General features: G+C 40.7%; 2 protein-coding genes across 4 annotated transcripts in view; one reads left to right on the forward strand and one right to left on the reverse strand.

Moving 5' to 3' along the window:
- The first annotated feature begins 299 nt into the window (after positions 1 to 299).
- pcare2 (photoreceptor cilium actin regulator 2) lies at positions 300 to 8,233 on the forward strand. The gene is made up of 2 exons (XM_069515021.1): positions 300 to 3,181; positions 5,303 to 8,233. The coding sequence occupies exons 1-2, from the start codon at positions 567 to 569 to the stop codon at positions 5,337 to 5,339; spliced, it is 2,652 nt and encodes an 883-aa protein (XP_069371122.1). The 5' UTR covers positions 300 to 566; the 3' UTR covers positions 5,340 to 8,233.
- A 2,117-nt stretch (positions 8,234 to 10,350) lies between these two features.
- The window catches only part of LOC109632375 (zinc finger protein 292-like), a 37,010-nt gene continuing 27,072 nt past the window's right edge, over positions 10,351 to 20,288 (reverse strand). For 2 of the 3 annotated variants that reach the window (XM_069515017.1, XM_069515018.1), the window contains one exon: positions 10,351 to 17,340. In XM_069515017.1, coding sequence (XP_069371118.1) covers positions 10,726 to 17,340 — 6,615 coding nt within the window. In that variant the 3' untranslated portion in view covers positions 10,351 to 10,725. The remainder of the gene's footprint in view (positions 17,341 to 20,288) is intronic. The other variant, XM_069515020.1, reaches the window with a different exon arrangement.

A 20,288-nucleotide genomic window follows, 5' to 3' on the forward strand; every position in this document is an offset into this window, starting at 1 on the left:
AATTGTGGAGGGGAAAAAAACCCTGTACGTGTGTCTGTCTTTGTGTCTGTGTAATACCGTGCAATGCTGCAATTATTTCATTTTGGGATATCTTATAATTTTAGAAAATTAAGTTGTTTATCTCTCAAGCAAATGCACAGTTGCATGTAAATTTTACCGACAGCATAGTGGATGAGGCTAAACACACCACCTGACAAACCCAGCTCTGACTAACCTGATGAGCTTAAAGTCTTACATCTAAAAGCCTGTGTGTGTAACTGTGCTTGTAAGCCTGTGGCCATCTGTGTGCTAAAGAAAAGAGTCTTATCCTCTCAACTCATCACCACTGCCCTGGTAGGCAGTCAGTCCACTCAACAAGTTGCAGGTGTCTTTGCTGCACTGTTTGACCACTAAGGTTTGAGGAGAAGGCATAAAATGATCAAAGAAATATATGGATACTTACAGATGAATGCTCTACCGCCAACAGAAGGTTTTTCTTTGAGGATTCTGGAGGACTTTGTCTAACCAACTACGGAGAATACTTATGAACTTTTGGAGGGCTTTTTTGTGTCAACTTTAAATGCAAAATGGGCTGTTCTCCATCCAAAGGGAAGTTATTTTTAAAGTCAGAAGGCCCTGGACCTGAAAAAGCTCTGCTAGCTGAACCCTCAGAAGACAGTGTTCATTCTAGACCTGCAGAGGAGGTGAACTTGTGTTTGAGGACCAAAATGGAAGATAATGAACTTCCACTACCTACTGAAGAATATTCTACAAAATATACAGCAGGGTGTCAGTTGGCCTCTGACACATCTGTCCAAAATATACTGGACAAAAAAGAAGCAGTGGTGAGTGTGACTGCCCAAGAAATAGTCAGTGAGGTAATGCAAACAGACAAGAGAAAAGGAAAGAAAAATAAAGGCAATAACGGAAATAATGAAACGCTGAAGAGGCCCTCTATTCTCCAGAAAAAGGTGGATTTCCTGCCACCCATGGTGAGGGCTCACCAAGCAGCCTATGCCTTCCTGAACCCAAATATATCTAAATATGAGACCCTGTTAGGCCTGCTGGACCAGGCTGCCCAGACACAGTTGTCCCTCCAGCCGATGATATCTGCTTTGGTGTTTCGGTTTGAGGAGATCAACCAGGCACTAGAGGAGATGGCTGAGGAGGGGGAATTGATGTGGAAGGAACATGGGGACTACATGGCCATGCCTTCTGGGATGATGACCGCACCTGTTATCTCATTTAAACCTGGCACTTATGCAGCAAACTCTCCTGTTCCACCTCCAAATATATTACAACAACTGCTCCATCATTCAACAGAGAAAGTTAGGCTTGTGGGGGGCTCAGTCCAGGCACTGGGTGATACCACACTGGAGGAGGCAGCGGAATATTTTTCTTCTCTCTCTAAACTGATGGTTGAGAAGCTCCAGGCCAAGCAGGATGCAGAACAAAGGTTGACCCATGTGTTGGCACAAGTAGAGGTAGCTGCCATGGGGAAGTCTCACCCTGAGGATTCCACACTGCACAGTGAGGACAGCGGCATTGGGGGAGAGAATGAAAGTCTGCCAGAGTCTGATAGGCATAGGCAACACAGCTTCCACGGAAGTGTATCTAGACAAGTAGCCCAAAATAAGGATGATGAAGAAAATGGTGAAGATGATAGGCTAAAAAGGAAGAGGTCAAACTCATCACCTTCAAATCTCAGTCAACCACTTCCTTACATGCATACAAAAAAGATGCAGGTTGGACAGCCAGCAGTTACACAACCAATGACTGCTATCTCTTTCAACAAGCCTGAACACTCCACCATATGTGTCAACATAGTGATGGAGCTACAAAAGAGCCAGAGAGTCTTGGATCAGCGGATGAAAAAGATGGCTGAAATCCAAGGAAAGAGATTGTTGGTTGAGCCTCCCTATAATCTGTACAGAGCTGGACTGCGACGATATTCATTAAGCACATCAGCGGGTGAAGAAAAAGTTTCATCAACAATAATGAAATCACCTTGTTATTTACCAATGTTAGCACCCCAACCTCCAAAGCACCATTCTGTCAGAAGGCTAATAAATACCTTTAGCCAAGGGACTGATGGGAGTCCAGGGCAGAGCCTTGCAAATGTTCCATCTCATATCAGGAGGAACAGAAAACTTGGGATTGTTCAGTTAACTGGCACGGTAAAGAGTAACGACAGGTGTTTAGTCATCAATGGCAACAATAACAACAACAGCTGGCCTGATGACAGGGAAGATTTGGATGTGGATGACCTACCACCACCGCCCCCAGAGGTTCTGCTGGACAACTCCTTCCAGAGTAATGAAAGCATACCAAGTAATGTGGAAGGGTTGCTGGGAGACTTGGTTCAGAGTCCCCCAATGATAAATCAAAAGACTGGAGTCTCCCAGCGCCTGAAGGCATCTGTGCAGAATGTGGAAGTGCTGCCAAACCAAGCCAGCTTGAGGCACAAATTGACCAGTGTCTTATCTGCCCAACCTTTCATGAAGGACGCTGTTATATCAGCTCAAGATGAAGAGCAGCAACCAGAAAATGATCTTGATGCAGCAATGGAGAAATCTAACTATTTCTATGAACAATCCTGCATGATCAAACACCTGTACAATGCAGCAGAATCTCCTGACAAGATAAATATTGCAGAACTAAGTGGCCAAGGACCTTCACCCCATCATGCCACAATGGGCCAGAGGTGTGAAAGCAAAGAATTTTATGAGGGTGAGATGTTCTCCTGTAGCCTGCCTGTGACTGCACCACCTGTTTCTAGAGTCCGCCTACCACCATATTGTCCCTCTGTCCACCACAGATTTCCAAGCCCTCCTGTGTTTAGACCTCTAACCACCTCTAAGCTATCTTCTCGGCCAAGTTCTCCAAAAACTGTGACGCATACCAATGACAGCAACACTAAAAAGATCATTCCATCTGTATCCTTCCATGATGCTCGTTTGGTCTTCTGTCAAAGTGAGTCACAAAACTCACAGACATGCTTGTCATTGGAAAGTTCTCGGCTTCCCATACCTTGGAGAGAGGTCTCCCGAGGCAGAATACCCACAAGAGAGAAAAACAACTCTATGCGCCGCACCCAATCAGAGCAGAGGCCTAATATGACTTCTCATTCAAAGTTTTACGAAGATGGTAGTTCAGCCCCTGGTCAGGAAAATGGGAGTGAGCCTGATTCTACAAAATATAGGTAATATAACAACACTTTTCTTACTTTTTCCAAGTATGACTGGATACATATTAATACCATCAATACATCAATATTAATTGTTAAAAACATACTCATTAATGTGATGTACATAATGTTCTTCTAAACATACAACATATACATTTTACATTGCATGTACGTGCCTAAATTGTTGTCAAATAATTGTGGTACAGGTATTATTGGTATATTTAAATCACCTAGTAAGGTTAGATTATCAATGTGGGGTCATTTACTTCCAATTCACTCATGCTGCTGACTCAAAACAGATGACGGCATACAATTGGTTTATCTGTCTGATACCCAAAAACAAAAGTCATGCTAAATTCCAAATTAGCACTCAAATAACCAACACATTAGCTTGTCTTTTTCTTCAAGATTAGACAAATCTAGAATGTCTTTATACTTTATGCATATAAATGTATATTCAATATACTTCTATGTTTAAAGTTACAGTGTGTAGAATTTTAGTGATATCTAGTGTTGAAGTTACATGTTGCAGATGAATACCCCTCACCTCACCCTGTGGCACTCTTCAATTGTCATAAAAACTCAAAAGGTGTTTAGTTGGTCCAGTCTGGACCAATGTAAAAACATGGTGGCCTCCGTAGAGAGGACCCCCCTCCATGGAAATATATGGTATTCAAATATAAAGGGCCTTTTCTAGGGTAAAGTAAACTACAATTTGTACGATTGAAATGAAACAAACTATTGAAAACATCATGAGGATTATTCTACATTAAATTTCTGCCAATAGTTCCCTTTCACCTTAATCTTATACACTGGACCTTTAAAGACTAAAGTTGGGTTGGCTGGTTAGAAGATCCAATAGAAATGACCAGGAACTGACCAACAGCACCTAACCCAAATAATATGCAGCAGAAAAGAGAAAAGATAAATTAATAAATCATGAAATTAAGTTTCTAGACAGTAAATGTACCTTTCTGGATAGCTCAGTTCTTGACACATTAGAGTCATTGGTCAAAGTAGTAATTGTAATAAAGTAAAGTATTTCCAAAGGATGATTTAAAAATCATTCTTGAATGACTGACTACTAAGTGAATGTGTGTGTGTGAATGTCAATTGTAGTGTAAACTGCTTAGAGTGGATAAACTGGAAAAGCGCTATTTAAAAGCATTTATCATTTAGAAATTATTTTACCAAATAGATGTATATCGATTACGTAATGTGTCTATATGTTGTTCTTAAGCAAGGGTGGATATTTCCTTTTACTGTTCGGGGGGCCATAAACAGAGACATTTCTTGAGAGAAATTGCTGGAGGTGACACCAAAGGGGGCCACCAAACATACTATGTATATATATAATATAAAGTGGCAATAGTGTCCTCATGATGTCACCTGGGGCTCTCTCCCTGGATATGACCTGTCATCCACTCTCAATGACCCTAAACAGTCTGTCTTCTAGAGAAAATATTGGTTTTCCATACTCATAACTACACAATTCAACAAAACAAGACTAAGGTCTTTACTTTTTACAAGTCTAAATACAAGAGGGCTTTTACATCATAACTCAGAGGCAAGAACCAACAAACTTACCTAAGAGTCTATGCCTCTGTCTGATTGTCCCTGTCTGTCTGTGCCCAGCTCCTCTTTCTGAGTTGCCTTTGCATGAAGACACATTTGTGAAACATTTCCATGAGCACTTTATCACTTTCTTTCTTATCAACTTGCATTTGATATCACTGGGTTCATTGTACCTATTTGTTGTTTTGGTGCAGTGAATAAGGATGATATAGCTTTTCTTCCCAGGTTTTTTACACTAGTAGTAGAGAAGAAACACCAATTAAAGCACTAAATAAAACAATATTCCTAATTACATTTATTTTTCCTGAAGAAGCAGATCGCTAATATTTTGATGTCAGTGTATAAAAGTCCACAACATTGTGAACTCTTTCTGACCCAGTACATATATAACAGCTTTTGTTGCAATATGCACTGTGGCCATTTTACATGCAGTAAGAAAAGATAATTGTTTTGGGTAAAAGATCACGTTTTTGTATGAAAACCTTCATTTTTAGTTTAACCAAGCATTCTGTAACATACATATATATATATATACATTTTCCTGTCTTACATGTGTTGTAGAAGATGCAGCTGCACATACCGAAGTGGCCCGGGTTAGATTCAAGATTGTGAGGTAAATCAAACATATTCCCACACTCCATACTCCCCTATCACCCCCGGGTAATCTGCCCTGAAGAGGAGGTTGGAGAAGAGGGGAGACAAGATAGAGAGAGGGAGGGGAGGGAGGCCATATTTTAAACTTAAAACTGATATATTTAAGCTCAGTCAGACTGGTGTAATAATGAAAATAATAAGAAGGGTGTTTAGAGATATAATGATGTTATTAATGGAAGCGGCATGTTTGAATAACAATAACAATATTTGTAAAAGTTGAGTAGAGAGTGAGAGAAAGAGAGCACAAAATAAAGAACACATTCTCTAGGAGGGCTGAATGTGCAAATGAAAATATCCGAGTGGTAGCCACCAGACTTTCACCGCAAGGGGGGTATAACTAAGTTCAGGTTAGCCCTGATCCAGCCCTAACTATAAGTTTTATCAAAAAGGAATGTTTTACATTGAATCTTAAATATAGAGATGGTATCTGCCTCCCTGAAACCAGAGTGGGAGCTGATTCCACAGGAGAGAAGACTCTACGACCAATTCTACTCTTACTGCCTCTAGGAAGAACAAGTAGAGAGCAAGTGGGATAATATGGTCAATACATATAGGCTAACACAGGATGACTTCTTCTGGTTCCTGTCAGAACTTCTTACATGTGGTTAAACTGTAGCATTAACTTACTGTGTTTTGTTGTGATTACCTGCTGTATGTCTAAGGTTATTCAGGTAAATTTGTGTGTAATTTTATGTAGTTATATAGTGAAACAGTTTTATGATTTCTCCTGGGCTGTCAATGTTTAATTTCTTGGTGTCAGGTTTTTTTTATTCACTTTCTTTAACCTTTAATCAGTTTTTATGTGCTAATATGTGATTATCAAGTAATATTTTTTTCTTTTTCTATTTCTCTATGTTCATGTGCATTTGTTTGTTTTTACACAGACTCTGAAGTGTTTAATAAGCTCTAAAACAGTTTATGTGATTGAATAGTTTATGTTTAACAAACTGTACTGAGAACATTTTCCATACACTACAGAATACTTGCCTGGTTTGTGAACATGTTCCCTTTTCCTTATAATAAATTACACATGAAATTTTGGTGAATTAATCTTTTCATTATAATATGATACATAAAGTATTAATTCATATCTTAATTGTAAATGACTGATTTGATTAAAACCAAAATGTAAAAGGCCTGTGATTAATTCCAAATTCCAACATATTCATCAATGTGTTCTTGTATGATTACAATACTGTCCATGTTAATGCTGTGACTTCATACCAGATGTGCTCCTTAGAATCATGATTTGTAAAATACTTTGATATATAACTTGATTGCATATTAAACATTAACTGAATGGATATGAATATCTAGTGCTTCATATTAAGTGAGTATAAATTACAATATAACTGTTAAAATTGAGAAAGAACAATGGTAAAGAACTTCTTTATATAAATCTTACATCACTTGATGTAGTCATCTCTTTAAGAGTTAAGTCTAGAGCCTGGGTGGAGTAATAGAAGCTGCTCTAACATTAAAAATGTTTAATAGTGTGTAGTTTGACTGTAATAACAGTGATGGAGGGAAGATGCAAACAGTCCAGGAGCCACTAAAACTTTGATTTAGTTTTAATCTCCATGGAGTTAAGATGACACTCACTGAATTTGAAGTTGATCTGACGAAAGCTTTTTGAAGAGTTTGTCCAATGGCCTAAATGGCCACTAAAGTAAAAATGGCCGACTTCCTGTTTTGTTTATCATATGGCTGCCTAGTATTTTTTGTTATTCTAGTCAGGATGCACAAGTGTACTGAATTTCGTGAAGATCGGTGAAATGAGACTGAGGGGCTTCAATCTAGTCGGAGTGGTGAAGCCATTTTGCCACGCCCATTTCAATCATTTCTTCTTCTCCACAAAACAGACACTTGAAACTTGAAACAAAAAAGAAACTCTTGGGTTGATGGTGGAGATAAAAGTGTTCACTGCTTTTACTCCATGTTCAATCTGCCACTGCTGGGGTTCAGTCCTTTTCTTTAAAGGCTGTTTATATATAACCCTCCATACTGGTTCACATTACCATCCATTTCTTGTGGCTATGGTTAAAACACAATATTTATACACAGCTCTCCCTTTGGCTGTGTACAAGTCTACATGTCTACAATTTGTTTCATTTAAGAAGGGTCCTGTGAGCCCATCCAGATTTGGAGCAGTCATCAGGAGTCTTTGTTCCAGCGCTGAATTCCTGCATCATCTCTACCTCCTCCTCCTATAATCTTTTACTCCACATGTTTAGAAAGTTTGCTGTCTGTCTCATGGACCTCTGTCATAGAAGGGAAGCTGTAGTTGGGATGTTGGTTAGTCCAGGACCTGCTGCATCCACTACTCTTCTTAAAGGTGACAGCTCCAGTGGTGCACTGTATGTTGGTGAGGCCTGGTGTTGAGCTGTCCTGGACATCCAGTCTGGTTGATTAGGAGCTCTTATAGTAACCAGTGCATCGAGCATGCAGGCCCTAGTCTCTTCCATTTAAAAGACTTAAAAAGTGACTGATGAAAAGGAGATAATGAAGAACAGTGCCGTGTCTAACCCCAGACCAGCTGTCCTCCTCAGTATGCTGCTTGTCACTTGTCTCCAAACATCTTGTGGACCTAAGAGGTATTTTTGTACAAATTGTATTCTGAATGTTGATAATCTGATTTGAATGTGTACCAGACCTTGCCCCCCCACCCTCCTTAAAACAATCTCCTTGCTCTCCCTGATTTCTTGCCCTTCAGGAGAACGCAGAGTATGGATGAGTCTGCTTTGACCATTCTTCACTTTTTAAAGATGTCAAAATGATGTTTAAAACAATAAAAACGGTCTAATCTCGTCAGGGAAATTACATTTCCTCTGGAATGAGTCCAGGTGTACTGTCTTTTTTTTCCATTTATTCTTCTCCACACATCACACAGGTCATGAGCCTCTAGCAGTTGCCTCAGTACATGCTGCAATGCACTGTGAGGCTCCAGGTGATTCCTGACTATTAAATTATCCTCTGTACAATTAAAATCTCTTCCTTTTCAAGAATTTCTCCTTGGGGATGAATAAAGTATGTATATCTATCTAAAAATAAAACATCTTCAATCTTAACTTTGCTTAAAACTGTGTCTAACACCTTTAAAACACAGACTCTGTTGGGACCTAAGACCGGAGCGTGCACATTTATAACAAAGTTAAAATGCTCAACCTTTACCCTCACCACCAACAGTCTGCCATCCACCACCTGCTCCACCTCCAAGGACTCTGGTGTAAAACTCTTGGAGAAGAGGATGCCCACCCCCCAACTGGTTGTGCTGAGATTGTGCTCAGCACCACCCTAACCGGTGTCACCTTTTTTTCCACAGCTGAAACACTTTGTGTTGTTTGGTGTTAAAAAATTACATAATCAAACTCCTGGACTCTGAGCTTGAACACCAGATTCAGCTCCTCACTCCTGTTGTGCCTTCTGTGCGACACCACATGCTTCAAAAGAGGAGATTTACACCCTGAGGACACTTTTCTTAACTAAGACACACTATCTTGCCGTGTCTCGACAGTTCACTTATCAGTGTCTCATCTCTAATAAACGTGGGGACCTTCGATAACGTGACTTTAACCACTGGTGCGCGAGAGGCAGATACGAACGTATCATTCACTTCAATCCCGCTCGTTCACCTTCTCTACGCTGTCTAGAAAAATGACAACCATGTTGTAGTCCTCCAACGCTGTGGGGTTCAATTAATGCTCCACAGTCTTTTTATATTTCCCGATGGATACAGGCTCCCCACGAAACTGCTGATTACACCAAAGTTAGGGTGTGATCAGGCGACATTTGGGTTGTGCCCCCAGAAACCAACCAACCACTGGTAAACAGATTTAGTATAGATTCAGCACTCTAGTAGAGTGCAGTATGACATTATAAATATACTTTATCCAATTGTCATTACAGCTCAGTTCACTTCCTTTTATTTCTGCTCATTCAGCGTGAAGTCAGATATATCAATTTAGATTTGACTCTCGTTGGGCATGAGACCAGTCATTTAAGAATAAACGACAGGCTCCCCTGCACACACATACTCGCCTTCAATTGTTTTGATTTAGTCAAAATAGCTGAAATGTTCATGTTTTCTTTAGGATCTCATCAAGCTCTGACGCAGTAAGGCAAATCAACTTTAAATTTGCAACTTACTGTATCTTTGCTGTGTTGAGATCATGTTTGTGATGCCAATTTGTTATGGAAGTTTTCTGGAAGCTGGTGAAAGGAGAACTCGGGCAGCAGCTGATGTCTTATGCAGAAGATTTTAATGTAGACTTGATGCATCAAGGAGACCAGAAGGTGCAACAATATACAAACACTAACAGAGTAACATGAGCAATTGTACCCAAAAGTCTGAAGATGTCTCCCACAGCATCTCCATATATCATCCTCTATTTGGATCACTCATTCTAAAAGCACATCCATGAATGGCTAGAATTGCTGTCACTCTTTATGTTGCATGTGGGTGTTTGCATGCTATTGGATACTGATGTAATATGCAAAAGAGTTGAAATTGGTGCCTCTGTCTGGGGCATCTGAGTTGGATATTAAAGTCTCTAAGCGTAGACACTACAATGCACTAATGGTTGGTCCTTTATCTATAACCTGACCTTGTGTATGGCTTAAAGAGAGAAGGGAGTATCTGTGGAATTAGCCAGGCACTCTTCTCTTAATGGTGTACAGATATAATGTAATAAACATTGTATACATAATACGGTATATAGTGACATATACAGTTATGTGTGAGGATAAATATGAAGATTCCAACAATGATTACAAAATGACAAACAAAATGCAAAGAAAAAAGGTTACTGGTTCAGCTCATTTGTTTAAAACAACTTATCAATTCAGTTTGCATGCAGCAGCTCCAACCTACCTATAACACTGTACCAAATAAATTAACTGAACAAACAAAAGCATAAACTAACCTAAATGGCAAATGATGGAAACAAGTCAAATGGTAAAAAGAAATCCAGTTTAATAGTAAGACTGTTTGTGGCAGTGGGGCGTTTCAAGATATATACACATACACAGTAATTAACATCTTTGAATCACACAGTACACACAACAACAGAATCAAGTCTGGAAGTCCCACAGGGATAATTAAGAGACCTAAAGAAGGCTTTCATTCTCAGCAAAATCTTTTTGAACAATCTATAAATAAAACATGCTATACACATTTTTTATAAAAAAAGACTATCTGTAAAGATTAAACAGTGTAACTTTTAACAACTGCTTTTAACTGGATGTGTAAAATAGCATTTCATATGTAGGGCTCCAGTAGCAGCAAATTGTACTCAAATCAATTCCTGAGATTCTGCTTTAAAGAACAAAAGTTAGGCAATTTTTTTTAATACCACTGTGGTCTGCATGGTCTGTAGCTGTTTCAACAGAAGGTTTGAAACACTTGAAAATGCAGCATCTATGATTATTTTAACCTTACTAAGTGATTTCAAATTCTGATGATTACTGAACCTGACACAGATGTCACTGGTGTTAATACCAGCTGTTTTTCTCCATGCTTGTGGCACATCAGCCTTCCTCTTGAGGACATGTTCAGATTGATTTGACTGTTCCAGAAATTTTAAGAACGACATTTCAAATCCCATAGGTTTAAAGGAGGCCAGTGGAGCATTCTGTTCAGCCATCTCTTCTTGCAGTACTGCAGGGCCGGATGAGTCTGATTCATCGCCCTTGCTGTAAACTATGTTGATCTTGGTCGTACGTGGTATTTTCTTGCGTTTCACTATTTTTTCAATCAGTTTGCGTGGACGCCCTCGTTTGCGTTTGATCACCACAGAACTATCGGAACTTTCCTCATTAGATAATTTGCTCTCTAACAATTCAGTAGGGATTTCTGCAGTGGTCCTTTTTCGTAGGACAGGCTTTGAATATCCATATTCTCCTTCCTTTAGTCCAGCATCTGTTGTCAGCTCATTGTCTGACATATCCGAGGTGTTGTCAGATTTTGAGTCGTCACTCCTGATGGACTGGTATTTCTGCCGGGGGAACTTTTTGCAGAATATGAAGTGACTCCTTTGCTGTTCCAGGTACTTCTCTGACAGACCATGCCCCATGTAATGTTTCAATATACCCCGCTCTGATTTCATGACTGACTCACAACCTTTGATCATACAAGGATATTGTAGAGGGAATTTCTTAGTGCATATTGCAGATGCCTCCACTTTAGATTTCAAGGAGGGTTTTCCATACTTTGTCCAGTGATTGGCTTTTGACTTGCCAACTCTCTTTATGTCACTCCCCTTCTGTAGGATCTTTTTATTGCTCTCAATATTTTCTTTTCCATTACTTGTCTTTGTAATTTGGTGATGCAATGTTTTTGAGTTCTGTTTCACTCCATCCTCTTTAATCAGTGGAATTTTTAGTTTTGGCTGGTACAAGTCCTGATGCTTTTTCATGACATGTCTTAGAAGGTTTGACTTTGTTGCATATGAACGGTCGCAGCCTTCAATTTCACACTTGAATGAGCCATTTAATTCAGGTTTGGCTAACTTTATATCTTTGTGCTTTTCTTTGACATGCCCAACATACTTCCAGAAAGTAGTGAAGGATGCTGTGCATTCTTGGTGGCCACAAGTAAACTTGTCAAGCTTGATGCTTGAAAATAGATCACCAACCTTATCAAGACTGAATTCATGCAGCTGAAGGTAGTGCTGCAAAAGGTTGGGAACCTCTTGGAAAACTCTAGAGCAGTCTTTGACTTGGCATCTGAATTCAGTAATTTTGACGATCTCTGCCTCTAGATCCTCATCATGTTCCATTATTTCATTAAATCCATCTCCTGGGTCCTGCTCCTTGTTCACCTCCAATGCTGACAAAGAGGACTGATGAACAGCTCTGTAGTGGAGGATGAGATTATGTTGGATAGTGAAGGCTGCCAAACAGCCTTGATGAACGCAGCGATATGGTCTGTATGAACTCATGGCATCATTTGAGTTTGCCTTGTTCTCTTTTGACTTCTTCATAATATCTATGCTTGGCTTCACCATTGGCTGCCTGTTGATAGATAGTTTGTTTAAAGGCTGAGGTTCTGTGGAGGTCTGGGCCTGTACTTGTGGAGATGGTGATTGGTTGTGCATAGGGGCTGTTTGCAAGGGATGAATGACCGTTGAACGGTTGTCATTTTGAAATTTCTGTTTTGTTTTGTCCATGTTAATATGTGGTAAAAATGCAAGTGATGAATAACATTTTGCTACATCTTGGGGCGAACACAGTTGAGCCCTGTTCACCAATGCTGGATCAGTAACCACTTTGGTTTGAGCCACAGGGGCCTGGTTGGTACCGACAGGCCACTTTTGAATAGCAGCAGATGCACCTGCTTTTGCCAGCCTGCGCTTCATATCTAGATCTGCAATTTCTTTAGCTGACAGGTTGTGAGCTGAATGATAGTGAGTGCGAAGGTTTGAGTTTCGAGTGAATGTTTTACTGCACCTTTGGCATTTGAAGGGAGCATATAGGCCATATCTTTTTTTCACCAAATTCACCATCTCAAGTGTGTAGTTGTGAGTTTTGGAAAGGTGTTTCCACAGAGATTCACTTGACATTGAACTAAATGTGCACGTTTCCTTCTCACAAGTAAACGGTTTAACATAGGGGGACGATGTGAAGCTATGCCAAGGGACCATTGCAAGTCCTGTCTGGCTGTTGACAGTAGTGGTATTTTGCTTCATGGAAGTTGACATCTGATCAGATATTTCTTTGACCAAATTCAGCCTTTCAAATGCACTTTGAATTTCTGCCATCCACAGTTGCTGGCTGGCAGATAACATCTTGGGTTCCTGCTCTGTATCATTGTCAGATATTCCTGTGGGGCTCACTACCTCCTGTAGCAGTGTGGAGGTCTCTCTGAAATAAGTAAAGCTTTGCATGTTCAGTCGTTTTATTTTGTCAGAGGGTCCTGGGACGATTACAGACTTTTCTTGTATGACTTGTCCTATGTCACTCTTTGCATTAGAAGGAATCTGATCAAGTACAGAGTCATTGAAAGGGCTACACATTTGACCAGAAGACATGGGATTCTTTGTATCGTCATTGGGATCAGTATTGTCTGAAAGACATGTGTTGTTTCTACGTTGAAAGTCACCGGAAAGAATCTGCTCTCGTAGTCTCTTTTTAATATTTTTCTCTGTTGTCTTCCTTTGTGTCTCACCCTGCTTGCCACTAAGCTGACTATCAGCTAACTCTGTTTGCATTATTGGGTTTGTGCCTGTATCTAGTGACTGAATGGTTGTCCCAGAGTTATAGAATTCACTGTGGGTTGGCCCAGAAGTTACATGGTTTGTGGGAACAACGCCAGAGTGAGCCGGGTTTTCTGTGAGGTTTGTAGAAGGAAGTGGGTCAGGGAATTCACTTCCACCAAATGTATCAATGGTTGGCTGAGGATAATGAGCTATACTATAAGAGTTGACCTCCTGTCTCACCTCAGTCTTTAGCTGGGCATTTTCTGTATGCAGTATGACTGAGCTTTCTGGCAAATGCTCATTGGCTCCAAAGCTAATACAAGGGTTTTGAAACAATGGCTGAGGAGTAGGTGTGTGAACAAAATGATCAGACAATTTTGATTCAGCCATGATTTGTTTAAGAATGTCATCATTTGACTCACCATTCCCATATGTCGTCAAATTATCTTGTTGATAACTGGTAGTAGGGCACTCTTTTGTGGCCATTGTAACTGACTGATGAGGCTTTACTTGATACAGAGCAGCCTGATTATAAGAAAACTGCGGCTGAGCAGTGCTAACCGTTTGCTCGGAATTAAGGAGGTCGAGAAATGATGTTGGCATATCTGTGTTCAGCTGCCCCTCTTCGTAAGGTTTGCAGATTGTACGCTTTGATAAGTGGCCTCCGAGGGATTTGGGACTATTGAATTGTCTAAAACACCTGCAGCAAACAAATTTTCCATCCTTTATAATGGCAGGCCATTTGGTTCTTTTGTTTCTTCTGGCTCGTTTTTGATTTTCAGTGATGACAATACCATTTTGGGGTTGGTTGTGAATGCTTTTCTGGCTTGCAGAGTCTGGAGAAAGAGGGTTGGACTGTGCATGATTTAGCATCGACTTATTTGCTGCCTTGGAACCTGAGACTAAACTGCTTTGCATCTGTGATGTATATGCTGAAGGACTGTCATCCACTTGCAGTGACACTTCCTTTGCACCATCTAAGCACATGGGGGAAACAGACTGGGACCCTTTTTCCATAAGAAGTGACTGCAAGAACTCAGCTGGTCTGTTAATTGTTGATTTTATCATTGAGGACGTTGGGATATTAAGTGGTAGAGCCACACGGCTAGAATTCACTTGAGGCCTCACTTGCAAATTAGATGGATAAACTGTGGAAGAGCCACTACTTTGAATTTGTTCACTTCCAAGGACTGAGTGCCAGCTTTGACTACCTAAAACTTTGGACTGCATCATTATTGGACTTGTATCACTTCCTAGTTGAGATAGAACAATAGGATTTAACACATTTTCCATCAGGAGTGAAGAATTCTGGTTGTGGGCAGATGAAGAACTGGAAAGCAGAGTAGTATACTTTGTGCCAAGGTCAATATATGGAGGTGATTGGATAACATTCTGCCTCTGAACTCCATGAGCCAGTGCTTGGTTGCTGTTCTGACTTTGAAGTGAGGCAACAGAACCCAGATGCCTAACAGATGATGTGCTTGGTGCTGAAGGGTGGGTTATCTTGATTTTAGTTCGCGCAACTTTCCATTGCTCATAGAAATCAGGGTGAACCGTTTTCATATGCTTGGTAACACTTCTGTATGAGCTGTAGTGCCTTGTACACATTTCAAATGCACAATGAAAACGTTCCCTCTCTCCTGGAGCAGGACCAGTGGCAGATGAGGATGACACAGAGTTCTCTGGTTGTTTCTCAGCAAGTGATTGAGAGGTTACTGTTGGAAGAAGTGGTTGTGACATTGTTGGCTCTATGGAGTTTAGGGGCAGCGATACTGTTAACAGGCTGCTGATACACATTGGATGTTGCTGTCCTGGAAATGGTAAGTTGCAGTCCGAGTTGCAACTGACCGATTCATTATTGACATTACCAGGGAACATTTGTGACTGGCCCTGTAAGACATCTGTATTACAGCTAAGTGGCACGTCACCCAAATTATGTTCAAATAAACGTATGGGTTGATTCTGCTGAGGTGGTGTAATATAATCAAAACAATGAGCACCTGAACGTTCTCCATGCCCATGAGGATCAGAAATGTGTGAATTCAAAGGCTCAATCACAGGATGGTGTAGACTCTGTGTCAGATTGGTTGAAAAACCACTCTGTGGTTGGGAAACCACTCTGTGCTCTCCTAGGGTTTCCACGGGTGCTTGTGAAGATTTCAGCAAACTATCAATTGACAATGGCAGCATTCCATGATCAGGATTAACTGCATTCTCAGTGTTCCAGCTCTCTTGGGAATTATCTTGTAATTGTGCAGTGTGATTCAAAAGCATTTGTTCAATGAGTGAAGGGCCAGCCTGCATATTTTGTGAAGTCTGTTCAGAAGCTGTGTTGTCCTCTTCAGTGTCATGCTCTTCTTGGTGCAAATCCAGCTGCTTTTGGGAATGGAATACCATTCCACACTCCACAACTTTACAAGTGAAAGTATTATAATGTTGTGACTCATGATCATACAGTCTGAAGGCCTCATTGAAAATCTTTCCACAACTGGGAAACATGCATCTAGCCTTAAAAACAGAATGTGTTTTCCTGTGGATAAGGAGTTCAGTGTTAGACAAGAAACTCGCCTTGCAGTTCAACTGTATACAGATATAAGGCTTCACACCACAGTGGACCTGTAAATGATCATTAAGATGTGTGACATGAACAAAGTGGCGGCGACAGTACTGGCAAATAACCTTTTTCCTCTGCAATTCAAGGAAGGTCTTTGCTTCCTCATTGTCCCCATGGGCCTTAACATGTGCGATAAGATTTTTGAAAAATTTAAAATTCCTTTTGCATTTTCCAATAGGGCATACATTTTCTTCACTTCTCTCTGTGCTACATCTGTCCACTCTGGCCTGAACATTATCAACAAACCCCCCATTTTGCCTAAGGGAAGCACTATTATTATATAGTGTATTTTCTGTCTTGGCCTTTAAATCTGCAAAAACTGGGCAGGCCATTTTAAGATTAGCCGATTTCTTGTTTGTTTTCAGTGCAGTTAGCCTTTCCTTGCATGACCGTTTAACATGTGATGTTACATGTGGAATCAATGAATCTTTTGAGGAAAAGGTTTGAGCACATATAGGGCAACTGTATACTCCACTGCTCAGATGAGTCTGTGCATGGCGTACGATCCTGTGGCCAAGAAACTCTTTGTCACACAGCACACAATACTGCATATATGCCTGCCAGTTTCTGAACCTAGCTGATATAAAACCCTTCTCCCTCATTTTCTTCATTTCTCTGTTCTTCTCTCTCTTGTCTGTGACATCTTTTAGTTCATAAGTACCACTAACTAAATGATCTGGCATATTCTTAAACAACTCCTGACTGAGAAAATCTTCTTCTTCTGGGCTCTCTGTATCATTCAGCAAGTCAATTGATGACACAATTGAAGCTTCTTCACCCATTAGAGCAAGACAATGACGCTTCAGTGCTTTCCAGTCCCAAAACTCTGGGTCAAAAGGCCACTGGGTTTTAAAAACCAGTAGGAGTTCACAGCGTAGTGAGTTGGGAATGGGCATATATTCCTCCTCTAGTTTTTGATCTGGTTCATTGTAAAGAGTCTCAACGGCGTAATATGAATCCACTGTGGGCTCCAGGAGGAACTCTGTCAGCTGACAGGCTCGCTTGACTTCTAAGTCAGTAGGAAGCAAACAGGAAATCGTTTTACACACCGTGGCCTTGGTGTTTCCATCATCTGACTCCATTTGTAGAGCCCTTATGCACATTTCGATGCATACTGGGAGTCCAATGCTGTCAGTCTATAAAAGAGGAGAAAGCTTTAAGTCAAGATAACTATTCAGAAACACTTAAGACTTTCATCATTAATAAAGAATTATTATTATTATTTTTTTTTTTTAATTAAAAAATTTGTAAAGGATTGCACCTTGTTCAGAAGCAACATTTCCAGCAAGAACAACTTAAATATCATTACCTTCTCATAAATGTTAATTCCTTAAATCAATAACATCAGTGTTTAAGTAAGGTCACCCCACTGTTAATAACATGAATTAGTCAACATCTGCCTGTGGCCGCTGTTGACTGAAAGCCTCATTTATGCCTCATGCATCAATTTAGTCTAATGCAAAAGGGACTTTAAAAGTCTTCAGATTGCACTACAGTTCACACTACATGACTTTCTGTCATGTGATTGGGAGTCTGTCTGGTCACCAAATGACACTTGATCTTCAAAACACACAGTAAATCAAACTGCCCTCCCCATTCTTGTGTTCTGTTGAAGTGGTGTATTTTATATCTTTGTGCCATCGACAGCCAGTGGCCAGAGGCATTTTGTTATCAGGTTGTCCATCCCATTCTCGTGAATGAGACATCCAAGTGAGATTTAGAGGATATTTCAAAATATCGAGATATATTGCCCATCACAATATATAGCTAAAAATATCACATTATTTTATTAAGGCCATATCGCCCACCCCTAGTCTAGAGGTGTGCATCTTCACAATTCAGCTGTCAACGATTCGATTCACAACTGTGCATCGATTCAGCTCTATGCATTTCAATGCATCAAATCCACAATTTTCTGTATTGTGTACGTGGCTGCTTTTTCATCAATTAATACAATTAGTCAGACAAAATGAACTCCATTTTTATTTAGAAAATGCTTTAAAAAGTATTAATGACTGGCTTCCGGTGGCCCGGCAACTAGAATGGCAGCATAGAAAGGAGCTCCTGCTAACATAAATAATACCCCGTAATTCAAATTCTTAACACGGCTAAAGTGAGTTAAACTCAAAGAATGATGGATGGGGGTAAAAAGAAAAAGGAGGGAGCCAGGTATCAGAATCGAACCGACCGAGAAACCCGAAACAACAGCAATGCTAGCAGTAGCGAAACTCGCAGTGAAAATGGCGACGACACGGAGGATGAGACTGCACCTGCCACACTCAGCTCCCTGAGGAGAGTGGTGAGTGAGGTGGTAGCCGCCGGAATGCGGGATCTTAAATCAGAAATGAAAAAAGAACTGTCGCAAGTAAGAACAAGTCTTAAAGAAGACATGAAAATGCAACTGGACGAGCTGACCACCGAAATCAACCAACAAGTGAGTGCCGCTACTGGCAAAATAGAGGAGGTGGCGGAACGACTGGGAGAAATTGAGAAGAACTTGACAGGGAAGGAGAAATGGGACATTGGCGTTAAAGACACTCTTATTCAACTGCTTGACAATCAAAAGTCTCTCCAGGAGAAGATAACGGACTTGGAAGGGCGCTGATGGCGTAACAACATAAGGATTTATGGCATCCCCGAAAACGCAGAGGGCTCTTCTATGCTACGGTATGTGGAACATATGATTCTGACTGAACTGGGGGACAACGTGGGCCTCCGCGGAGAGGGGAGTTTGGGAATCGAGAGAGCACACAGGTCGCTCGGCCCACAGCCACCTGCGGGCGCGCCCCCGCGCTCTACAGTGCTACGGTTCCTACAGTTTAATATTAAGGAGAAAATCCTCCATGCTGCGTGGAAGAAACCCATCTGTGTTCAAGAAAAGCGAGTGTACTTTGACCACGATTACGCCGAGAATGTACAGCAGAGGAGGAAAGAGTATACTCCCATCAAAAAAGCGCTCAAAGAAAAAAGGATCCGCTTCCAAACTCCGCTGACGAGGATGCACGTGCACTTCGATTCAGGCATGGTGACGTACAGCAACGCCGAGGATGCCGCGGAGGATTTAAAGAGACGTGGATTCACAGTGGGTCCGCTATCGTTAAGAAGATCCAAAGACATCACCGTGGAGTCCATCAACAAACTTCTACCGTGGAGTACAGCAGGGACTCAGCGAGCAGGGAACGTGCATAACTGTCAGGAGAGCGCACGCGAGAAGTTGAAGGTGTTTCGGAGGCCAGCCAGCCAGGATGCCATAATAATGGATGAGTAACTTTCTCCGCCCCTCCCTCATAGAGATATGTTAATCTATCTCCACCTGTAAGTTAATGGTTCTTAGGCAATCGATACCTTAATTTAATGTTACAATAAGCTAAAGAAGCTATAAACATAAAGCCACAGTAAAGACTCATGTGGAACCTGGGGCCTCCCTTAAACATAAGTTAGTATAGCAATGGTTCGATGCAGCTGACCTTCATAATAGGCCACCACTTTTTTTCAGTGTCTCTATTTTCTCATATTTTATTTCCTAAGTACTGCTGAGGGGCCCCACTTAGTGGCATTCCCCCCTCAACCTAAAGAGGTTTCAGGAGAACCTCCGAACTGGAAGACCTGTTCTGTAAGTTTATCACATGTTCAGTGAATGTTATATCTTGTGTTGTTTGTGTTGTAAGGGCTTTGACTGAATTCTTAAAGGTACAAGAAAACATATTTATGGTGACTAATGTGAATGCAGTATTATAATATACAGTTTTGGAATGTGAATGGCATAAACAATCCCATCAAAAGGAGCAAAATAGTTGCAAAGTTGAAACGAGAAAAAATTAATATAGTTTTTCTGCAGGAAATGCATCTCTCTGCTATAGAACATGAGAAATTTAAGAAAATTGGATATAGAAATACCTTTTTCTCCTCACAGAGGACAGGAAAGAAAAGGGGAGTAGCCATTCTTATTCCAAATTCTGTTTGTTTTGAATTGATCGCAGAACATAAAGACAAAGAGGGTAGATTTGTCCTAGTCAAGGGAAAAATAGAGCAGGAAGAAGTTACTTTGTGTAATGTGTATGCACCCCCTGGTAGCAACATCTCA

This window comes from Paralichthys olivaceus, chromosome 19 (genome assembly GCF_024713975.1).
Source record: "Paralichthys olivaceus isolate ysfri-2021 chromosome 19, ASM2471397v2, whole genome shotgun sequence".
NCBI classification, from domain to species: Eukaryota; Metazoa; Chordata; class Actinopteri; order Pleuronectiformes; family Paralichthyidae; genus Paralichthys; species Paralichthys olivaceus.

Bases quoted from the DNA above. Each gene is read 5' to 3' on its own strand.
- pcare2 (XM_069515021.1), top strand. From the start codon at position 567: ATGGGCTGTTCTCCATCCAAAGGGAAGTTATTTTTAAAGTCAGAAGGC. The intron at 3,182-5,302 runs GTAATATAACAA...CATGTGTTGTAG, and splicing joins CCTGATTCTACAAAATATAG to AAGATGCAGCTGCACATACC.